This window comes from Fringilla coelebs, assembly GCF_963513975.1.
Source record: "Fringilla coelebs genome assembly, chromosome: 1".
Classification (NCBI taxonomy): Eukaryota; Metazoa; Chordata; class Aves; order Passeriformes; family Fringillidae; genus Fringilla; species Fringilla coelebs.
The window spans coordinates 97,121,770-97,142,861 of record NC_140028.1 but is presented as its reverse complement, the minus strand read 5'-3'; the positions used below and the strand labels follow the sequence as shown (position 1 = coordinate 97,142,861).

Sequence of the window (21,092 nt, the reverse complement as noted above, 5' to 3'; positions counted from 1 at the left end):
TTATTTCTTTTCATTTTCTTCATAATGACAATTGAAAGAGAGCATCAAGGCATGTGAGCAGTATCTCAACAATATTTCAAAATTAAATGTTAGAGAGGCAATTTAGCTGATCTGGGGAACTTGCAATGTGACAAAAGAACATCAGACAATCCTGACAGACCAAAAAAGAACAACATTAGAAAACTAGTGTTGTTCTTTTTTGGTCTGTCAGGATTTGTTTCTGCAAATGCTGCAGTTTTGAAGGACTGCAGGGAACCAAAACCAATAAGGTAAAAGACACCGTCTATAGTGTGAAAAACACCAATCAACTGTTTTTAAAATTTGAAAGGTTTAATAGTAATAAAATAGTTATAAAAATAGTAAAACAATTAGAGTAATAATAATTTAGGCAATTTGAATTAAGATAATATGAGACGATAAAAACAAAGAGTTACGGATGTCCGGGTACCTTTTTCTGGGCAGCACAAGCCCGAAAAAGGACACACGTTAACCAAGGATTAACCCTTAAAAACAACAGCCCGTTGCATATTCATACACTTCATACATGATGCATAAATTCCATTCAAACACAGGATTCTGTCTGGTCATCCTCAGCTTCTTCCTCTGAGTCCTAACAGCGCCTTCGAGGCAGGAAGAAGTTAATTTCTTCTGATAAGAGGGCAATAAATTCTTTTTCTCTGAAAGATTTTGGTGTCCTGCGGCAGCTATCTCGCTGCAAGTCCTTTCTTAAAACAAAAGTATCCTACATAGCATAGTTTCTATTTTAACATTTTTTTTGTAACCTAAAACTATGTTTAACACACTACTTAAGAGAATTAATACAGCATAACTTTTTAACACAGCACATATAATATTCATTTTCATATTTGCGAAAAGCCAATCATAAAATATGCATTTTTCATATAGAGGAAACAGGCATGCTGCACATTGACTAGGAAAAGCAAAGTTTTCCTTCACTTTCTATTTTCTTGACCTATTCCAACCTTTGCATAGACCCCTGTGCACCATGAGTTAAGCTGGGAGCCTGACTACACGAGGCGCCGGTCTGACAGAATCTTTCTCAAAGCACTTGCGGTTGCCCGGCCCTTTCTGGGTGGCCTGGTAGCAATGAGACAGTGGAAAAGCCCCTCGCGAAGCTGTTCGCTCCACCTGGTAACACGACTGCGGCTTTCCTTCCTCCCCACCGCGTCCCGTGGAGCACTGTCGGAGCTTGGCCCCTGCCAGGGGCCGATGGTGGCTGCTGCAAGGGCCCCCTTGGATTTGAAAAAGAAATTTCTCGACACATCGGCACTGCGACCCATACAGACCAATTTTCACGTACGTTCCGGGGGTGCCAAAGCATTGTCGAGCGCAGTTTTTCAGCCCGGATTCCGACGAGTGCCACGGCAGCGGAAGTAAACCCGGCTCGTCTGTGCCAGACCCTGCCCCAGCCCGCCGCGCATCCGGGGCCGGCGCGGAGCTGCTGGGGGTGAGGCCCCTCCCCTCACCCCCGCCCCTCACTCCTCCCTGCCCGGCCGCCTTCTGTGGCCGCGGGCACGGTGGGCTGCGGGCCGGCGCCGCCATGCGATTTCGGGCTAAGATCGTGGATCTCGCCTGCCTCAACCACTTCAGCCGTAAGTATGTCGGGCAGGCTCAAGGGCGGCAGTGCCGCTCTGAGCATCTGGGGCGGATTTCTGGGGCAAAGAAAACAGGAAGGGAGGTGAGGACCACGGTGCTTTCCTGGGAGGACGTGTCATGAGGCGCTTTCCTTCGCCCCCGAGGAGTTTGTGAAACAGCAAGAGCTGCGTTTGTAAAAGCTGAAGGTTTTTCTGTCGCGCATGGAGTGATCACCGCTGTAACATCCTCCTCCCTCCCTCCCTCCCTCCGGCAGGTATAATTAACACAATCGCCAAGTTAGCCAAGACCTGCATCCTGCGCCTTACTGTCTGCAAGCTGTATTTCATCCTCTCCGATAAAGTAGCAAATGGAGGCGCCAGTATGTGGTGTGAGCTAAGCCAGGTGAGCCCACGGAAGTTCAGTAACCACATTTTGAAAACCAGAGCATGCAATTGGGTTTGATGTACGAGGCATTTCTGGTATCCCTCACCTTCGATGTGCCAGGTCTGTCTGGTTGCACGAATGTTTCATGTTGGATACTCCCTTTTCCTTGATTGTCAATTCAGTGTAAAGCTTCAGTGTGTGCTGGCCCACGTGGGCCTGCCCAACACTGGAAACAGGAAAGTATAACTCATTGTCTAATGGACTGATTAGGTGTTAGGGGAGTATGTTAAATGGCTTAGTCTGAAGCAATGAGTTTTCATGGTTGTGATTCCTCAGGTGATGTCAGGCAGAGGGGGGTTTCTGGTGTACAAATGCAGTTCTAAGCTTAAGGACTGATAAATAAAACTTGCCTCTCTTGTTTGCTTTATTTCCTGACTTTCAAAAATTGTAGGGGAATTTCTTCGATGAATTTCAGATGGAAGGAGTAGCTGCAGAGCACAACGAAATCTATTTAGAGTTTGTGCCTGAGAACCTGTGGAGAGCATTAAAAACTGCCCAGAGTGCTAAGGCAGTGAAGATCAAGCTGACTAATAAACACTGTCCCTGTCTCAGAGTTGCTGTGGAACTAGTAAGTGCAACTGTGCTTTCGCGTTCATTATTAATAAAAAGCTCTCTAAAATTTAGTGTGTTTCCTAAGATAAATGTGTATGGGTGATAAATGGTATAATTCTAGAAAACTAAAGAAACATCGTGCCATTTCACTAGCCTTTCTTGCCATCATGGTTGGTAGCATACAGAACCAGCTTTGTATTTTCCAGAAGGCAAGGAGGAGGTGGAGGAAGAAAGCTATGTTATTGAAACAAGTTTTTCTAATGTCTGCTTTTCTCCATTGCTTCATCCTCTGTATCTTCTCCGGATTATTGCCTTTTCATTGAAGCCATTAGGTGAAGGAGGTTTCAGTGTTTGGTTCTGTGTTTTACCCTTGGTTTTCCTGATACTGTATGCTGACTTCTGATTCTTTTGTTGCTGTTACCTTTGCTGATTAACCTCTTCAGCTCTAAGGATAGCTTATAGATACACTAATGACTGATACATCACAAACTCTTCCTCATTTGAAAGGGAAGCCCACTTAAAAGCATATTAATAGGAACTGAGGGAAAACTGGAACTGAATGTCAGGCATATAGTTATAGCATTTCCCAGAGTGGGTCTGAAAAATTTAAATTTTAGGTCTGAAAAATTTAAATTTAGAATTCCAATCTTGTGTTTAACTGCAAGAGCATCCTCTTTTTCCCTCAAGCCATCCTTATCGAGCAGCAGTAGGATTGTGACACATGACATTCCTGTGGGAGTTATTCCCAGAAGAATGTGGAATGACTTCAGAGAGCCCAGTGTGCCAGACTTTGATGTAAGCCTCTGCTTTTATATTCCCTTCTGAAAGGGTAATTTTTAAGTGGAATGGTATTGCTATAGAGTATACTATGGTGGGGTTTGGAAAGGAGTTGAAAGGAAAGAGGAAATACTGGAGGCTACAGTTTTGGAGGGGTATGGAGCATGGCTTCTATCCTGACAAGGGAGCCCAGAACCTATGGAAACAGAGCAAGTGGTTGCCAATTGCTTCTGTGATGTTCATGGCAGAGGAAGGGAGGAGAAAAGGACTTGCATGGCTTTAGTCTGGAGCATCTCTGAACCACACAAGTTTAGACTGTTTAATCTGTTCAGGTGACAAACGGCCCAAATAATCTGTTCTTTCTGAAATTTATGGCCTGTCTGGCAGAGTTAAGGATACGTGTGTTTCCTGATATGTGTGTTTCCTCCTGATTTTGACTTTTAGCAGAGTTGTAAGGAAAGGTCCTTGTACAAATGTGCTCCTCTTTGAGGTTGTGGATGTCTGTCACCTCTATAGCTAAGAGTATTTAGATTCTGAAGACGTACAAGAAGAAACTTTCAGTATTTTGTTGTTCTATTTCAGATTTTCAGTTCCACAAATTACTGCAGTATCATAGGAATGTTGTTCTTTTCTTTTTGGCTATAGTAATTGACTATTTAATAACACAGAGGTTCATGTGAGAGTCTGATCTGCAAAAACATTCCTCTATTTTGAACATAGACTTGGAATGTTAAGTCTGGAACCATTGCTAGAATGATGGCCTGTTGCTATAATGGTAAAGAGTTCCTCTGTTCCCGAGATATTTGCTGATTTCAGATAGATATTGTGCACCCTGAAGGGCATAAATAACACTGTCCAAACTATGATAGAATTGAAAGTAGAAATAAATGTGTCCCAATCACATCTGAAATACTTGTGTAAATGCAGTTCTTATGTATTCCTAGGTCAGTATTTACCTGCCAGTGCTGAAAACAATGAAGAGTATTGTGGAAAGAATGAAGAATCTCAGCAATTTCATTGTAAGTTAAGCCACTTAAAGCATGTATGCTACAGGTGTTATTTCATGAGGGACATAACAGGTTGCCTAAACTGGTGCTGCCACATTATCTTATCTTGAGATGACTTAGACATTGAAATCAAGGCACCTGAAGCCTGTGTAAAGCCTGAATAGAATGATGGGATTAATATTAGGATTTACACTGAAGAGGTTTTCCTGGGCTTCTCAGAAAATGATGCTCTTTGTACTAAATCCATGAAATAACATAGCATTGTGTAAGCTGGTAAGAAATGACAGTCCTTCAGGAAGCTAGCTGGAGACTTTCTGGGCTATTTCATTAAGGAGATGCCTATTAAATGAGTGTTGTGTTAGGTGTCTGTGAATGAACTTCGGGTAAACTTGATGTAGGATTTAAAGGAAATGCTGCTAATAGCCCCTGGATGTGACACTGTGCTTTAGACTGACATGTTGGATTTGCAGTCTACCCTGGATTTCTAGAGTGCCAGTGGGCCTTTTAACTGAAAGAAGCCCTCTGCAGTTGGACAGAAAAGGGCTTTGGTTTTTTATTTAGTTGTTGGTGCTCACAGTCACCAAAGATGACTGACATGAAAGTTAGTAAGTAAATGATGAGCTTTGAAATAGTTTGGGTTTGATGCTGTTCATACCAGTTTTGATAAAGAGGAAATTTTCTATTAACTGAGAATCCTGAAATTGGAACAGTCTCAGTTTTTCAAGACTTGGAAGAATTGAGAGATTACCCTGGGTTACTGGCAGTTTTGCAAATGGCAGCCATCCTGCAAATACACATCAAACTCTTTTCTTTTGTGAGATTTTTCTGGGGGCTTTGTTTTTATTTTCTTTCTATCCCCCATGTCCTTGGTGGATATGCTTTTGCAAAATTGAGTGCAGTGCTTTTGTTTCTAGAGCTGAGGCTCTTTTCTCACACAGGATAGTTGAATGATGGGATTGAATTTATACTAGGTGCCTTGCTTTCATGTTGTTAGAAAACTAAAACATCAAGTGTGACAATTAATTATTTTTGCAAGATGCATCCTGGTAATAAAACTGGTCAAGATCAGTGCTTCAAAATGGGCTTAGAAGCAATTTCTGATAGTACTTGTCCATTGTCCATTGTTTGGAGCCATTCTATACAGGATTCTGGTTGCAGTACAAGTCTTTTTTTTTTTTTTTTTTAATTATTGAGAATTCATCTAATCACAGAAACAAAGTGCTTAGTTGTGCTTTAGGAATCCTCTGGTCTGCTTGGGATTTGTGTAAGACCATATATAGTCTCCTTCAAATTCCTGCTTCCAGTTTACCGGATGGAATTTGAAAGATTTTAGCACTTTTCCAGGATTTCTGTCAGTTCAAAGTCTTTCTTGGGGTTACTGATCTGATCCAGCTGTTGTCTATTTTAAATTCTTGAAAGCAGCCCTGTCAGTTCCTGGTGCATCCCCTTTTCTGTGTGTGTCATATAGACTGTGTAGGTGCCTTTCTATTTGTTGAATAACTGAATAGAAATTCAGGAATCTTTCATTTCTTCAGCTTCAGTCTCTTATTTCTGAAGTCTTTTCCTCAGCACATGAACTTCCCAAAACTAATACTTGTTCTAAAAGTACTGGAGAACAATTAAATTTCTTTCTTTTCATAACTTCTGAATGTTTGGTCTAGAGTAATTCATATGGGAATGATGGGAAATGCATTTTATAGCTGAACATTCAAATGTTCAACCATTTTCAGAAAGTATGGTTGACTTGTACTGAAGTACTCCTGGAAGCTTTTATTTGAACAAAACCAAACTATTCTTCTGTAATTCTGCAATGTGAAAGTCAGTTGCCTAAAATTGAGATTGATTGCAGGTGATTGAAGCAAACTTGAGTGGTGAAATGAACTTGAAAATAGAGACTGACTTAGTATCTGTAACAACACATTTTAAAGACCTGGGAAATCCTCCCTGGGGTAAGTTTCCCTGTTACCTCTTGTGTCTGTCTGATCTCATTACTCAAGTGTATTGCTTATAACAGTACTTTTTAATTCTTTAGAAAATAACATCTTTAGTTCTTCAGAAAATAACATCAAGTACTTTAAAGTCTTCTAATGAAATCTTAAAAGAAAAAGTGGAGTGGCCAGTGGAGTGTCTGTTTCTTGTTTGGCGTGGTGGGGAATCTCTTCCATTATTCTTGGGAGTTTGATAGGAAAACTGGGATTTCTTTTCCTTGCACTGTTCTGAAAAACGAGCCAGTTGAGTTCCAGCACTTCAGCAGTTTTCAGGTATGTCCTTATGGGTGTTGAAACTGCTTTTAATGTTTGGACTAAGTGTGGTATTCTTACTCTTTTAGCATCAGAGGACGGATGTCAAAGTTCTGCTCAAGGCAGAGATCTGGAAAGTATGGCTGAAGCATGCATAGACATCAAGAAGCTGCAGCAGCTGCTTGCTGGACAGCAGGTCAATCCTACAAAAGCATTGTGCAGTAAGTTCAACAGCTCTGCTTGTGAACTCCAGTTAAGTAGGGTCGTTTGCCATACTTAGTTTCAGCAGAATATCAGTCTTCTGTTTTGTCTGTCTGAAAGTCAACTATTTTTACTGTACCCGAGGACTTCTAATATTTATATTTTTAGGCAGTTAGATTCAGGTCCTAGGCATTTGGGAAAGAAAAAATAAGTCAGGCTGTTTTAAAAGTCTCAAGCTGAATACTCAGACTCACTAATCATGTGTGTTGTCTTCTTGTCTTTGTTTTGAAGTTGTTATTAATGATTATTATTATTTGGAGATATTATTTTTTGAAAGTCTTAAAGCCTCTAGCTTCTAGCAGAGAAATTGGAATTTACTGGCATGTTTTTTTGGTTGGGTTTTTTTCCCTTTGGATGTTTTCTTACACTGATTCTAATACTAAAATGCTTTTTATACAGCTAGTGTTTCTTGCCATAGAAAACAATACTTCTTTTCTAGCAGAAGTCTATGCAGGGGTTTATATCCTATTTTTATAACTGTGCTTTTCCTGAGAACATCTGTTTGTTATGGTTTAGTGCAGATACTAAAAATTTCCCAAGGAAGATTTTAATAATGGGTGTAGCTTTATAAACCTATACACTATATATTTACTTTTTGGTATCATCTTTCATAAACTTCACAGACCCTCAAGGATTTAAATTGTCTAGTTACCCTTCTGTCAGAAGTGCTGGAAGCATTGTTTTTATGGTGACATCTTTAAAATATGTAATTTTTAAGTATTTTTCCTGCTTTGAGATGAATTTGTGTTTTAATTTTTTTTCCTCACAGATATTGTACATAAGAGAATTGTCCACTTCATCTTGCTCCATGAGGAGGTTTCACTTCAGTATTTTATTCCAGCAGTTGCCTGAGTGTTTTGGAATCTTGGTCATTTTCCAACCTGAGGCCTCTTTCATGAAGTCTGAAATCTTTCCTGAGTTGCTGGAGTATTTTGATGTGAGACACTGTTAGACGCAGCCATCAGATGGACATTATTTCAATATTTATGAAAGTGTTCAAAATACCTCCTCATCCAGACAGCCATTGTTGTGAATAGTTGTATGCTATGAAAGACACAATGCTGGGGAGCGTTGGTATATCTTACTCGTAGGAGGAGCAAAACTGAAATTTCTCTTAGCCACAGCTCAAAACATCCCAAAAGCACACTGAACTAAATACTTCAGTCTCCTCAGAAAGACTAAACAACTAAAGGTAGAATTCACCTCTGGAGCTGCTGCTGTGTGTATTCAGTATTGAGCAATGCAATGCAAGTTAAGGGATCTCTGAGCAAGCTATCATACCTCCATGAAACAGGAGAGCCTTCTGGAGTGTTGCCTGATTGGTATTTGCCTGGACAAGTATGCACAGCCCTGAAGTGATATGGAATTGAATTCTGTTCCAGTAAAAATCTTTTGATTACATTTGCTTCAGCATATCTCAGTAGCTCTGTTCGTGCTTACTCTTTGTTTAACTCTTGGCCTGGGAGGATGAGCAAATCAGTCTGGATTACTTTGTTAATGTGGGCAGTGAAAATCACTTTGTACAGAATGAATATCATATGAGGACATGTGTGAGCACAGCAACTGGTGTGAAATAAAGAACAAGTTACCTGTGGATCACGTTTTTCCCTTTCCATCTAGAAAACATTGTGCAGCCTGTGTCGTCATGGTGTCAGACATGGTAAGGTTGTGTGTAGGCTCTCATGCCAGGCAGCCAAGAGGATGACTGAATTTCACTCATAGGAGTACTGTCCCTGCTTCTATCTCCTGGTTATTTTCTGAGGTCTTTTCCTCCTTATTCAATGTGTGGTTTATTTGTTATCCTGGCATGTACCATACAGCTTTTGATTGTTTTAGTGATTGAGTCTATGCTGCCAAATGAGACTGGGAGTTTCTTCCAGAAAGTAGTTTGTCATGCTCAGAAGTGCTGGGTTTTTGACGGTTTGGTTTTTCTTTCAAGGGGCATTGACATTAAGGGAGCAATGAATCTTTTGTCAATGGAGATGCAAATGCTCAAGAGAAGGCTGAAGGAGAGGCAGTGGCAATGAGAAGGTAGAATAGACTTGCAGTGATGAGTGTGTTGACTTGCCGTTTATAGACCTTTCTACCTACTCCCTCTTTGTTCCTTCCTGCTCTCCCTTGCCCTGCACATTGCCTCATCAGTTGTCATATTTCCACCCACTGCCTGCAACATGCTAAGGTTTGCATCTTTACTATTTGCAAAATCTCATTTTGTCTATGTTGTGAATTTACCTTGGTAAGCAGCCACTCACTCACTCACACCTGGTGGGATGGGGGAGAGAATTGGAAGGGTAAAAGTGAAAAAGTTCATGGGTTGAGATAAGAACAGCTTAATAGGCAAAGCAAAATACAGAATTCATTCACTACTTCTCGCGAGCATAGGTGTTTAACCATTCCCAGGTAGGCAGGCCTCCATCATGCATAACACTTACTTGGGAACACAGACTGTATAACTCCAAATGCCCTTTTCTTCCTCCTTCTTTTCCCTGAGATGAACGTGATGCTGTATGATGCAAATGTCCCCCTGGTCAGTTGGGGTCAGCTGTCCCGGCTGTGTCCCTACCAATTTCTTGTGCACTCCCAGCATATTTGCTAGTGGGACAGTGTGGGAGTAATGCCTTGATGCTATATAAATGCTGCTCAGCAATAACAAAAACATCGCTGTGTTATCAGCACTGTTTTGGTCATAAATCCAGAACATAGCACCGTATGAGCTACTATGAAGAAAACAAATTCTATCACAGCCAAAACCAACGTAGCCTGCTGTTTCTTGATAGCCCAACTGACAATTAATGCAAACAGATATTTTCAGTTCCTTTTTTATGGTTACTGTCTTAATGCTAATCAGTCAGGATTTATATTTGTGTTTGCCTCATTTGTTTTCTTTTTCTCATCCAGTATAGGATGTGATCAATCAGTTCACCATAGAATAAATACTCTTAACACTCTCACACAGATGCCTCCTAAAATACTCGCATCACTTTTGTGTCCCATGGTGTCCCTTCATGTTTTTGGTTTTTTCCTCTTAACCCTTTTTTGGTATGGTATGGAAACTTATAATCTTCACTTGTTTTTCTTGCATTTTGGTTACACACTGCATTACTGATCCTTACTTTTATGCTGTATTTGAAAAAGCTTTTGCATATAGTCTGATTTTTTCAATGTCACAGCAATTAAAAAAGAATGACATTTTGATTAGAGAAAGAAAACAGAGGGTGCTAAAGAGCTGTGGAAAAATGTATTACTCAGCATTCCTAAGAAAAAGCTGGGAACAAGTAATAGACCACAGTTAACCCTTGTGAGAGGGTTTTTCATAAACGACAATTCTCAAATGGGCAGACTGCCATGACTAAATATAAGACTGAAAATATTTCAACACTGTATGCTATGGAAAAAAATACTGTTTCCAGAGCAAGCATCATGAATGACCCAATTAAAATCATGTAGGCATAGACTCAGTTATGTTGCATGCAGATTAGGTGGCTAAATAGCTTATGTGATCTGGACTTAAATATCTCTGCTTCAGTTCTTCATATGTAGAACAAGAATCTTTCTGCTATACACCTGGGTGCAATATGTGATGAATAAATATATGAAGGATTTCCTATGCACTTGGCTTGTCTAATAGAAGCTTAAATTCTAGCCTTCTTATTAATGCAGGGACATCTTTATGTCAGGGAAACAAGCTATGTTAGTGTTTGTGGGCTAGTGCCATAAATGTTTGTTTAGACTGGTATGATGCATGTGTTCAACTCTTGCATAATAATGAATCTTCCACTTTGTGATGTACTGTTCATGACAATCTTAAGCACAATTTATTGCTGTTTGCTTAAGGACTGTTGGACTTTCTGACTTTTCATCCCAGATTGTTGGCTAATTAGTTAGGGTTTTTAACACTTAATAGATTTATATTTTATGAACTTTAATGGTTTACTGACATGTCATAGCTATGGAAGAAGCCAAATTGGAGATGATTGCTTCCACAATGGGATAACTGGCTGGATAAATGAAGGGAGAACAGTGAATGTGGTCTTCTTGGGCTTCAGCCAGGCTTTTGACACTGCCTGCCATGACATTCTGATAGGCAAGCTCAGGAAGTGTGAGCTGGATGAGCAGATGGTGAGGTGGATTGAGAACAGGCTGTATGGCAGGTCTCAGAGGGTTCTGATCAGTAGTATAGGGTTTAGCTGGACGCCTGTGGTGTCCCCCAGGCGTAAGTATTGGATCCAGAAGTGGCAAATACTGCAGAATGTTGCGCTGTCATTCAGGAGAATTTCGACAGGTTGGAGACTTGTTCAGAGAAGAACCTTCTGAAATTCATCTAAGGCAAGAGCAGGATCCTGCACCTGGGGAAACAGAACTGCATGCACCAGTACCGGCTGGGGGCTGACTTGCAATGAGGCAGCTCTGGAGAAGTGGGTCCTGGTGTGCAATAGGCTGCCACAGTGTGTCCTTGTGGCAGAGCCACTGATATCTTGGGGGTGCATTAGGGAATGTGGCCAGGACATCATAAGAAGTGATCCTGCTGCTCTACTCAGCCCTGGTGAGTCTGCATCTGGAGTGCTGTGACCTGTCCTGAGCTCCTCAGTACAAGGGAGACATGGAGTTCCTGGAGCAAGTCCAGAGGAAGGCAATGAAGATGAGGAGGGTACTGGAGCACTTCATTCATGAGGAGAGCCTGAGGGAGCTGGGACTGCTTAGCCTGGAGGAGAGCAGACTGAAAAGGGATTTTATCAACATCTGAAGTATTTGAAGGGAGGACATCAAGAGGTAAAACCAAGGCTCTTCTTGGTGATGAGCAACAGGATGAGAAGCAATGGGCAGAAATTGGAACACAGGAAGTTTCACCTGAGCATGGAAAGGAACTTCCTTTGAGCACCGGAATAGGTTGTCCACAGAGGTTGTGGAGATTCCTTCCCTGGGGATATTCAAAAGCCATCAGGACATATTCCTTTTTAATATGCTGTGTGAGCAGGGAGATTGAGCTAGGTGTCCCACTGGGGTCTCCTACAACTTTACCAATTCTGTGATCCCTGCAAAGCTCATCTCCCACAGAGATCATTTGGATTTGCAGAGTCAGACATTCAAGAGCATTTTGGACAGGAGGGATGCATTGCCTTGTGTAGGAGACCTGGAGCACATGCAACATGTTCTTTGCTTCATTCCAATCTGCAGATACCTTTTTTCCAATCATACTTGGGAAAAATGTTTAGGAAAGCGGAGATAAGGAAGACCATTATGATTCATTAAATCTCCACTATGGAGTGTCAGCCATGACGGATCCAAGTCTTTCAAAGTCTCCTGTATCTGCAACTGATGCTGTTAAAGGCAATTTTGGATTGTTTTTGGTTTCTCAGAGAACAGTAGTCTTTTCAGTGATGCTTTTCTGTCTGTCTTATAGTGTCTCTGTCTCTGGGAGATAGGCAAGAGATTTTAAACTTAATCTATATGTATCATATATTATGTGTCTTCAGTACAGATTCTGTAAGTGAGCTTCCATTCTGAGTCTTTGAACATTTCCCTTTATTTGCAAATTCACCAAGTCCTTCAGGTTAAAGACTCAATGCTTGAAAATCTCTTAAGTTTCCATGATCAAAATTACAGTTGGCTTCAGATGGAATTTGCCATCTCTTCAGAACAGCGAGAGGTTTTATTGTTTAATATTCTTTTTTTATTCTTGTGAATACTTGGCAGTTTTTTCCACTTTTCTCCAAAGAAATCTTTCCCCAAACCAGTTGGGAGAGGGGCTGCTTGAATTTGGTTTCTAGAAAAGACCACTTTAAAAGTTTCCTCCCAAATTTGTCCCAAACCAGGACAATGGTGAAGGCAGATGGAAGATAGGCCCACTAGAGGGGAAATGAATGATTAACTCCCTCAACTATGGTATATGTTGCTAGAGTTGTTCATATTTTAATATGACATGGCCACAAAAAGTTATTTCCTTCATTCTGCAATAGCCTGTGACTTGCAAGGAATGAATATATTTACAGAGAGGGGAGAGGAGGCTGCAGTGACCCTATTTGCTTGGATTTTTCTTTTACACAAAACCATTTTGTCACAACTAGACTAGTTGACAAATGAACTTTTATCTGGTTCAATTGCACTGGTGGAATGGAAATCTCATTACACGCAGAAAGGAATGCTCCGTCTGATCACCGCCACTGTAGGCTTGAAATAAAAAAATTAATCCCTCCCTGTAGTTTTTATGTCCTCAAACAAAACACATAGGTGCAATATATGTGCAGGGTGCTGGTTTTTCAAAGGACTTCAACACATTATCTTTTCCAGCCCAGTTAAAACATGCTTATGAAGTCCACTGATTTTAATAAAAATTAAAGAAAACTTCAAGTTAAGAATGAATTTATTGCCCGTCTAGATATTTTAGCCATTAAGATCCTAAAGACTTCAGCACAGAAATTCAACATAATTTTTGACATTTCCCTCAATTTTTAACCACACACCTGACTAAATGAATGTTGCCACATGTTGATGAGACTTTTGTAAAGAGGCTTCAAAAGATTAATAAAATATTGGAAGTAGTTTTATTTCATTATTAAGGTATAGAAGGATTTTTGTTGTAATGCCAAAGGTGAAACCCCATTGAAGTAGAAAGAAGTATGTTCTACTGGTGTTCTCCAGCTTTAGGCCAACATGCCACTACTTCTAAGATCCACACTCCAGCTCCAAAAAAACCCAACCAACCAACCAACCAACCAACCAACCAACCAACCAACATCCTGCAGCTTCTGGACATGCAGAAAGTTTTGTGTGCTATGTTTGTTCTATACTATTGCAATAATTAATCACAATTTTCTCACTGCTGAATTAAATCAGAGATCTTTGTTATGCTGTGAGCTAGAGTGTGAATGTCATCTTCCTATTGCTGGCAGTTGTTACATTACAGTAATTCACTTCCTAGCCAATGGAAGGAAGTAGCTGTTACAACCTGGGAGAAAACTAATTTTCTGTTATAAAAACTCATTTATCCCACAAGACCAAGCCAGCAGAGGAACTCTTTAAAACATTTAAAACATCTAAATTACAATCTCCCCATCCCACCCCCAAAACCAGGAGGCAGTTCACATGCTGGTAGTGTAATTTGGTGATTCTCTATTGCATTCCTTGCTCATCAGTTGACTTTCATCTATGGATAGGTTTGCTTTCTGATGAACTGTCCATATCCTGGAAGAAACTCTGAGAGTTTTTGTTTGGGTTTTTCCCCCACTGTATGCAGTAACAATACAATTAATAGGAAGGAAAACAATATCTGAAAAAAACCCAACAAACAAGCTTCTTTCTCTCACTTTCACATTCTTTTATGTCCTTTTAGCACTACAAGTCTCACACGTCTGCCTGATTTCTAAATGCTGAAATGTCTGTCATTATGCCAAAACTGTGCCAAAATTTATGATGGCATTACTTGCCATGTCTTTTTTTCCACAGTTACTTGTTGTGGTTTTAAATACAAGGTTTATTTCTACTTGTGGTCTTAAATAGAATAATAGAATCATGAAGTTTTTAAGGTTGGCAAAGACCTCTAAGATATAGAATCCATATTAACCTATCACTGCCATATTCACCACTAAATTACATCCCCAAGTACCACATCCACGCACCTTTTGAACACTTTCAAGGATGGTGATCTCACACTTCCTTGGGCAGCCTATTCAGTGAAGAGATTTTTGCTAATATCCAATCCAAAGCTCCCTAGTACAACTTGAGGCCATTTCCTCTCATCCTGTCACTTGCTGCCTGGGAGATGAGACCAGGCCTTTTCCATTGGGCAGTTTTTCCAGCAACTCTCTTCGCAGTCTGCATAGGGTTGTTGTTACCCAAGTGCGGGACCTGGCATTTGAACTTGTTGATCCTCATACAATCCCATTTCTGGCATAAAAGTGTGTGCTTGCATTTAGTGAAATGTAATCCAGCTTTTTAACACGGAGACACTCTCAGTATAGGCAATTTTTTTTTCCCCGAGTTCATAAAGTGTATGTTGGTCTGACATTTTTATTGGATTCTCTTATGCCTGTGTTTTCATTTTCTGTGTTTTCCCATGACTCATCTTCTGTTTTGAATGGAAGTGTTTTTCCCTGAGGTGACAAGAGCAAAATCATCAAACTACTTTTGTTCAGAGGCTCTTTCCAGGATGAAGGGAGCTTCTGCAGCTGTGACTGCATCATAGAAAAACCCTTGAATCTGGGTAGCTGTACTGGAGCATTTGTCCCTATGTAAGTTAAGTTTATTATAATTTTTTTGTTTGGCTGTTGAAAGAGATCCTGTTTCTAGAGGAAAATTCTATTCTTCTATTCAGTTTATTTTCATTACAAAAATGCAAGCTACACAAAAAAGCTAAATTAGTGGTGGGGGTTGAGGGAAGACTGGTGGGGCCTGGCTGGGATTTTTATAAACACAGCAATTACAGAGAGACAGGGATTTCCAGCCCAATATAAACAGCTAAGGCTGAATTGAAGTTCTTGTAAATTTGTTCTCCTTTCCTTAAAATGTACATTGTATTTTACAGCTGAACAACCTACTTCAAAAATGACTGCTTCAATGTGCTTCAATTTCCACATTTTAACAAATTCATTTTACTGGTGGCAATAAAAAGCTACTGTTCATTTGATTAATACTGCATGTTTGAAGATGTCATAAAACTCAATTTGTTTAGAAAAGTGTGAAATGTTGTCCTTAAGTGAGAAGGCATTCTACAGCATTCCCCTGTACACTCTTCGATGAAAGAAATATCAGATTATTACATAAATCTGAAAAAATTAGGCAAGTTATGGTTCTTCCTAAGACCAAAGAGCAGTTCCCCAAAATGTCCAATCTATCAAAATTTAAATTTTTATTTTTATATCTAGTTTTTGATAGAAGTTTGTTACATTTATTTTAAGGGACTATCTTGGCTTTGTACAACAGCCTTCAAGTGACCATATTTGATTGCAATTCTTAGGCAAAGCAAATGCCCTTTGTATCTGCTACATGCTGTTGCCAGAGTGGTTCAGCTTCTCCTAGAAGACCTCAGGCTTTAGAAAGGCCTGGAAAGACACTTTCAAGTCTTTCTGTGATCTTATTCAAAATGCATTGAGTTTGTAACAGCTGCTAAAGTATTTCAGGAAAACAGCTATTTCTACTGTGTTTTATTATTTTTTATGCATCCACACAGCCACCCAAGAATAACTGCATTAGTAGGAAAGAAGTAATAAATAGTTATAATCTGTATTTTGATGGCAATTACATAATTTCTAAAGAATTCCAGAAATTTATTTTAATGTAATTTCTACAGCACAAATTGTGAAAAAACTTATGGGACTGGATAGCCATTGTACCTCTGGTTTCTGTTACTGAGAAGCTGACAGACACCATTTGCTCCAACCATCTGCAGGGAAAAATGTTGAGGTTTTTTGGTTTGGGATCTTTATCTTCTTAGACAAACCATTTTTGCTTTTGGTGTCTCAGGCTTGAAGTAACACAAAGGGAAAGTTACTTCCAGATAAATGTGGGAATGGTGCCATTAAAATTGTTCTGTGTAGCATATGACATATGAGGGATACCCTCTTGAGAAACTGTCTAATTTTAAATATTTGGTGTGCATTAAGGGGCTGATATAAAGCCTGCTGTAATTGGTGTGTCTCCCTAGCTTTACTAGCATGCATTAGAACCTCAGTCCTTTCTGAGAATTGCTAACAGACTCAGATTCTCTGAAAATATTAATAATTTGTCTGCCTTTTAACTTGACACATCTTGAGTTAAAATGTTCCTTTAATGGGTGCTCAGAGTTAAGAAAAGCTACAGAACTCTTAAACTATCCAAAATGAAAAAGAAAAAAGTCATCATATGTTACTTTTTACCATGATAATCTTTACCAACTGGTTTTTGCCTGAAGCCAAACGTTTTTTGATTAAGGTACCGCAAGGCTTTATTGACCCGTGGCATTCACCCAGAGGACAAAGCTGTTGCTGCAGGCCAGCTCTTGATGGCAGGAGATATCCACATACCAGTGTTGACTCCATCTGCCAAAACTGGATGTGCACTGGAGCTGGTGTTTGAGGCTGAAGTACACAGATTAAAAGGTTATTGTTTCTTCCTGCAAGTGACTGCCAAATAATGTAACAGAGAACAACATTTCCATACTGGGGAATAAATGCCACTAATGCATGGATTTTGTTAGATTTCAGGGTCAATTCAGAAAAGGCCATATCCAGATTGTGGGCAGACAAATGGATAAGCTAAAAAAAATAGTAATTATTTTATTAATACATACAGAAGTCACATCCCTCTTTCAGAGTTTTGAGACTCTTGAAATAAAATGCCACTTTTATTTTTGCCAGTTATTTACATAGATCTCCACCCCCCCCTTTTTTTTTTAAGGAGTCTTTCCGGAATACCTAATTTCTTTTTTAACAGTCTAATAATATCACCCATTACAGGTGTAGTAAACATTATGGCTAAAGACATAAGCTATATAATAAGCTTCCCCACTTAGTGTCACATGGCAATTAGCAACAGCTTTGCCATTTGTATGTGTCTTGGGTTAAGAAAATTTAAAGAGGTGGACACACTACAAAGTGTGGACACTAACTCTCCTTAGTTTCAATTTGTTCCTTTCCTATTCCTCCAGTAAGGAAGGAATACAAGTAGATGTAAGTGAAAAAAGTAACAGTTTACCAACAAGTGAAATAGCAATAGGCAAAGCCCCCCCAAAACAACAAACAACCCACCTCTGAAGAAAGTAAAAAAAATCTACAGAATTGCTAAATCTTGTTGAAAGGAATGAGAAGGAGGTGTCTTTACAAACAAACTGATGGTAGATAAGTCCAGATATGGAGAGAATAAAGAAGCAATGGGAGGAACCACAAATCCCATAGGAATTCTACTAATTGACACAGACTGTTACTCAAGACTGTGCTGCATCTCTGGATTTAGAGAAAAAGAACAAAGACATGAGGAAAAAGAAAAATGTGTGTGTGTGTGTGTGTATGTGTGTGTGTACATGAGAAGGGGTTATTAGGCGTTTCGGGAAGTCTGTACCTCTCAAGTACCTCAGCCAATGGAGAAAGAGGGAGGGGAATGTGGTTGAGAAATTGGCATAAAAGGGAGGCTACATCCTCTGAAAATTTTGAGACACCTCATGGGGAATGCCTCATGACCTCTCCCTTTACTCAAATAAATTTACAGGACTCCTCTGTCTCCTTTTTGGACATAAACCTCTGGTGTTTGTAGATTAATTTTCCTGACATCATGAACCCATGGGAAAAACCAGACACCCAAAATGGCATGGTACCACTCCCTTCCAAGATCGAGGCCCTCACTGCCAGCAGTATGTAGGGAGACAAAGGGAGAAATTATGTCAGACTCTCCCCTCTAGATGGTGCCCTCCAGGCTACCACATGGCTTGAAAGACAAAGGGCAAATCAGCTCTGTATCCCAAGATGTTGCTCCCCATGTTATAAATAAGAAGCTTGACTAGGCCAACATTCAAGCAACAATCAATTTATTAATTAATATGGTAAAGTATGAGCAATACAGCGCTGGGTACAGTGGGGGAAGTTTTCCCTCCAACTACACACTGATAGTTGGGGCTTACAGGTATTTATAGGGGTACTCATAAGCTTTCTCAGCAGTTTCTATTCCAAATTTTTACGTCACAATTCTATACACTATTGTGATTTAGTTTTTCTCAGGATGTACATCCCTAAAGGAGTTTCCCAGGTGGTGGTGGTCTGGTTTCCAAAAGAAGGAAGGAGTATTTCATCTGGTGAAGTCTAGTTTCCAGATGTGGGTCCACCTTTTGATTGAAAGGACTATAAATCTCATAACAATAATGTCCAGCTTCCCTTGGTCAAAACTATTAGTCCTTGAGTTGATGTCCATCTTCCTTTCTCAAGCTGCATGTTTCCTTTTTATATATTCTACAGCTATACTTTCAAAGATCCTTACTACAAGCAATATTCTAAAATTATACTTCAAAAGGTTATTATTGCAAAACTCTTTAAGGCTTAACTACAAGCAGAAAGTTCCTGTCGAAAAAAAAAACCATCCTTAAAGCTTTAATTCAAATGCTCCTAAATCAGCCTCAGACTTATGAAGGTTAATTGCAAACAAAGGATAGGTTCAAAGGCTTTCTTCCATGCTTTACTTTTCTCAATTATTATTAGAATTTGTCTTTATAACTGTCCCATGGTCAGTTTCCACACATATTACAATCACAAATACACGTTGCCTGTATGTACCTGACACGAAACACAGTTTTGTATTTCACATAGATCATCACATTGTTTATTCTTTCCCTCTCTTATCACCTGTTTTTTCACCTACTCTCCCCAGTACCCCGTGGTGGTGGTCTCTCCCCTGGTCATTCCCTACCCTTGCCTCTCCTCACTTGTATCCCATTGGCTGTAGTCCCTCTCCTCCAGCCCCCTTTCCCAGCTCTTAAAACCCCCTAGAGGCAGCTAGTCGGCCTCTTTTTTCCATGTGGGTTTTTCCATCTGGTGGTTCTCCTGGGAATACACTGGGGACATTTGTCCCCACGTGGAGAAGAGTGCTTCTCGTCTTTTGCCTTTGTGCATGTAAGATTGTGTGGGCTGGGGTCCATAGCTAGCCGGATTGGACCCAAACAGCTGCGGATTCTTACACTTGCCTGGAGCAACTCCATAGGAAGCAGAGCTTCCACTTTCAGCAAACATGTCTGTCCAACAGAGTGAGATGCCTGGGAGACTCAGCTTTAAAAGTATTTGCTTTAAAAGTATTTGCTTCACCTCTTCCCTCCTTCCCCCTGTTTTTGTTTTCCAGCTGCAGGGTCTTAAAGAGACACTAAGTTTTCAGTGCAGATAGATATGGAATATAAAAACATTTTGGATTACCCGCAACAGCATGGCAATTGTTTGGGGAGGTTTTTCAAGCTGTATGCCATTGACCATCTACACTCATCTACAGATGGGTTGTCACTTAGATGCTAACACTTAAATCCTTTTTACAGTCTGCTCCTCAGTATTTAATTTAGTCTTTGTCATAGGTGGACATTTCTTGTTTTGAAGGCTGAAAGTCCTTCTTCCTAGAAATCATGAGAGAAGGCAGCCAGTATTTCCCCCTGTATAACAACTTATGGTAGAGGCATCATATATCTGAGTCCTGTAGCTTAATCTCCATCCAGATTAAATGATTAGTGAACAGCAAGTCCTTCAACCCGTTCCACACAGATGATCCACAGGCTTTTTATTAGTCAATGATGATAAATTTTGATGCATTGCATTCCTTAAGTGGGTAGTAATATATTCAAGCCTTCCTTCAAGGCTTGAGTAGTTATTAATTAGATTAATTATTTAAGTTATTAATTAAATTCTCTAATTACAGGTGAAGAAGAGCTGGAACTACAAATATGAGTGTAGGCAGGAGGAATGCTACGTAGAAATGTTTTTGTGGTTCTCAGTGTCAGTTCAGTAAAGAGGAGGCAAGTATAACAGGTTTAAGACACATTAGGAAAAAGTTTTCTAATTCTTTTGGCAGCAACACCTGTTTCTATTCTCATAGGAAATATAGCAACCATCTACACATGCCAGTATCCAAAACACTTTAAAAGGTGGTATGTTTTCAACATGCTGTCCTCTGAAGACCCTCTCCTGTTGTCGGCAGCTAGCTTGCTCTTTCTTTCTTTTTCTTTCTTTCTTTCTTTCTTTCTTTCTTTCTTTCTTTCTTTCTTTCTTTCTTTCTTTCTTTCTTTCTTTCTTTCTTTCTTTCTTTCTTTCTTTCTTTCTTTCTTTCTTTCTTTCTTTCTTTCTTTCTTTCTTTCTTTCTTTCTTTCTTTCTTTCTTTCTTTTCTTTCGTCAGTCTTCAGACAAGGTCCAGTGTTAACATATTATTTGACTGTTAAAAAAAATATGAGCAAAGAACAGCACCATCTCCCCTATGGAAATCCCTTTACTAATTTGATTTAGTACAGGAAATACTGTACTTTTTGTTGGAAGAATAAGCTCCTTATAACTTTCTTATTTGGGTTATAATTCTCCTCTTCCCAATCTGCCTTTTTAGAATTGTATTATGATCCTTTCAATATGGGACCTTTGGCTGATCTTGAATTGTACCAATAACCCAGTGTGATGGTAAACTGAGAGGGACCAACCTGATTTTTATTTATGCCTCAACATATTGTCAGGAAAATTAATCCATAAACACCAGAGGTTTATGTCCAAAAAGGAGACTGAGAAGTCCTGTAACT

The 21,092-nt window shown here is 39.7% G+C and overlaps 1 protein-coding gene across 1 annotated transcript; it reads left to right on the top strand.

Moving 5' to 3' along the window:
* Positions 1-1,488: 1,488 nt before the first annotated feature.
* HUS1 (HUS1 checkpoint clamp component) lies at positions 1,489-8,461 on the top strand. The gene is made up of 8 exons (XM_084221279.1): positions 1,489-1,613; positions 1,871-1,998; positions 2,432-2,608; positions 3,280-3,387; positions 4,314-4,388; positions 6,226-6,325; positions 6,706-6,837; positions 7,647-8,461. The coding sequence occupies exons 1-8, from the start codon at positions 1,562-1,564 to the stop codon at positions 7,727-7,729; spliced, it is 855 nt and encodes a 284-aa protein (XP_084077405.1). The 5' UTR covers positions 1,489-1,561; the 3' UTR covers positions 7,730-8,461.
* Positions 8,462-21,092: the final 12,631 nt, after the last annotated feature.

What these genes read in the sequence shown, in the direction of transcription:
- HUS1 (XM_084221279.1), top strand. Translation starts at nt 1,562, where the DNA reads ATGCGATTTCGGGCTAAGATCGTGGATCTCGCCTGCCTCAACCACTTC. An exon ending in CCAGTGTGCCAGACTTTGAT is followed by an intron (nt 3,388 to 4,313) that starts GTAAGCCTCTGC and finishes ATGTATTCCTAG; the next exon opens with GTCAGTATTTACCTGCCAGT. An exon ending in CCTGGGAAATCCTCCCTGGG is followed by an intron (nt 6,326 to 6,705) that starts GTAAGTTTCCCT and finishes TTACTCTTTTAG; the next exon opens with CATCAGAGGACGGATGTCAA.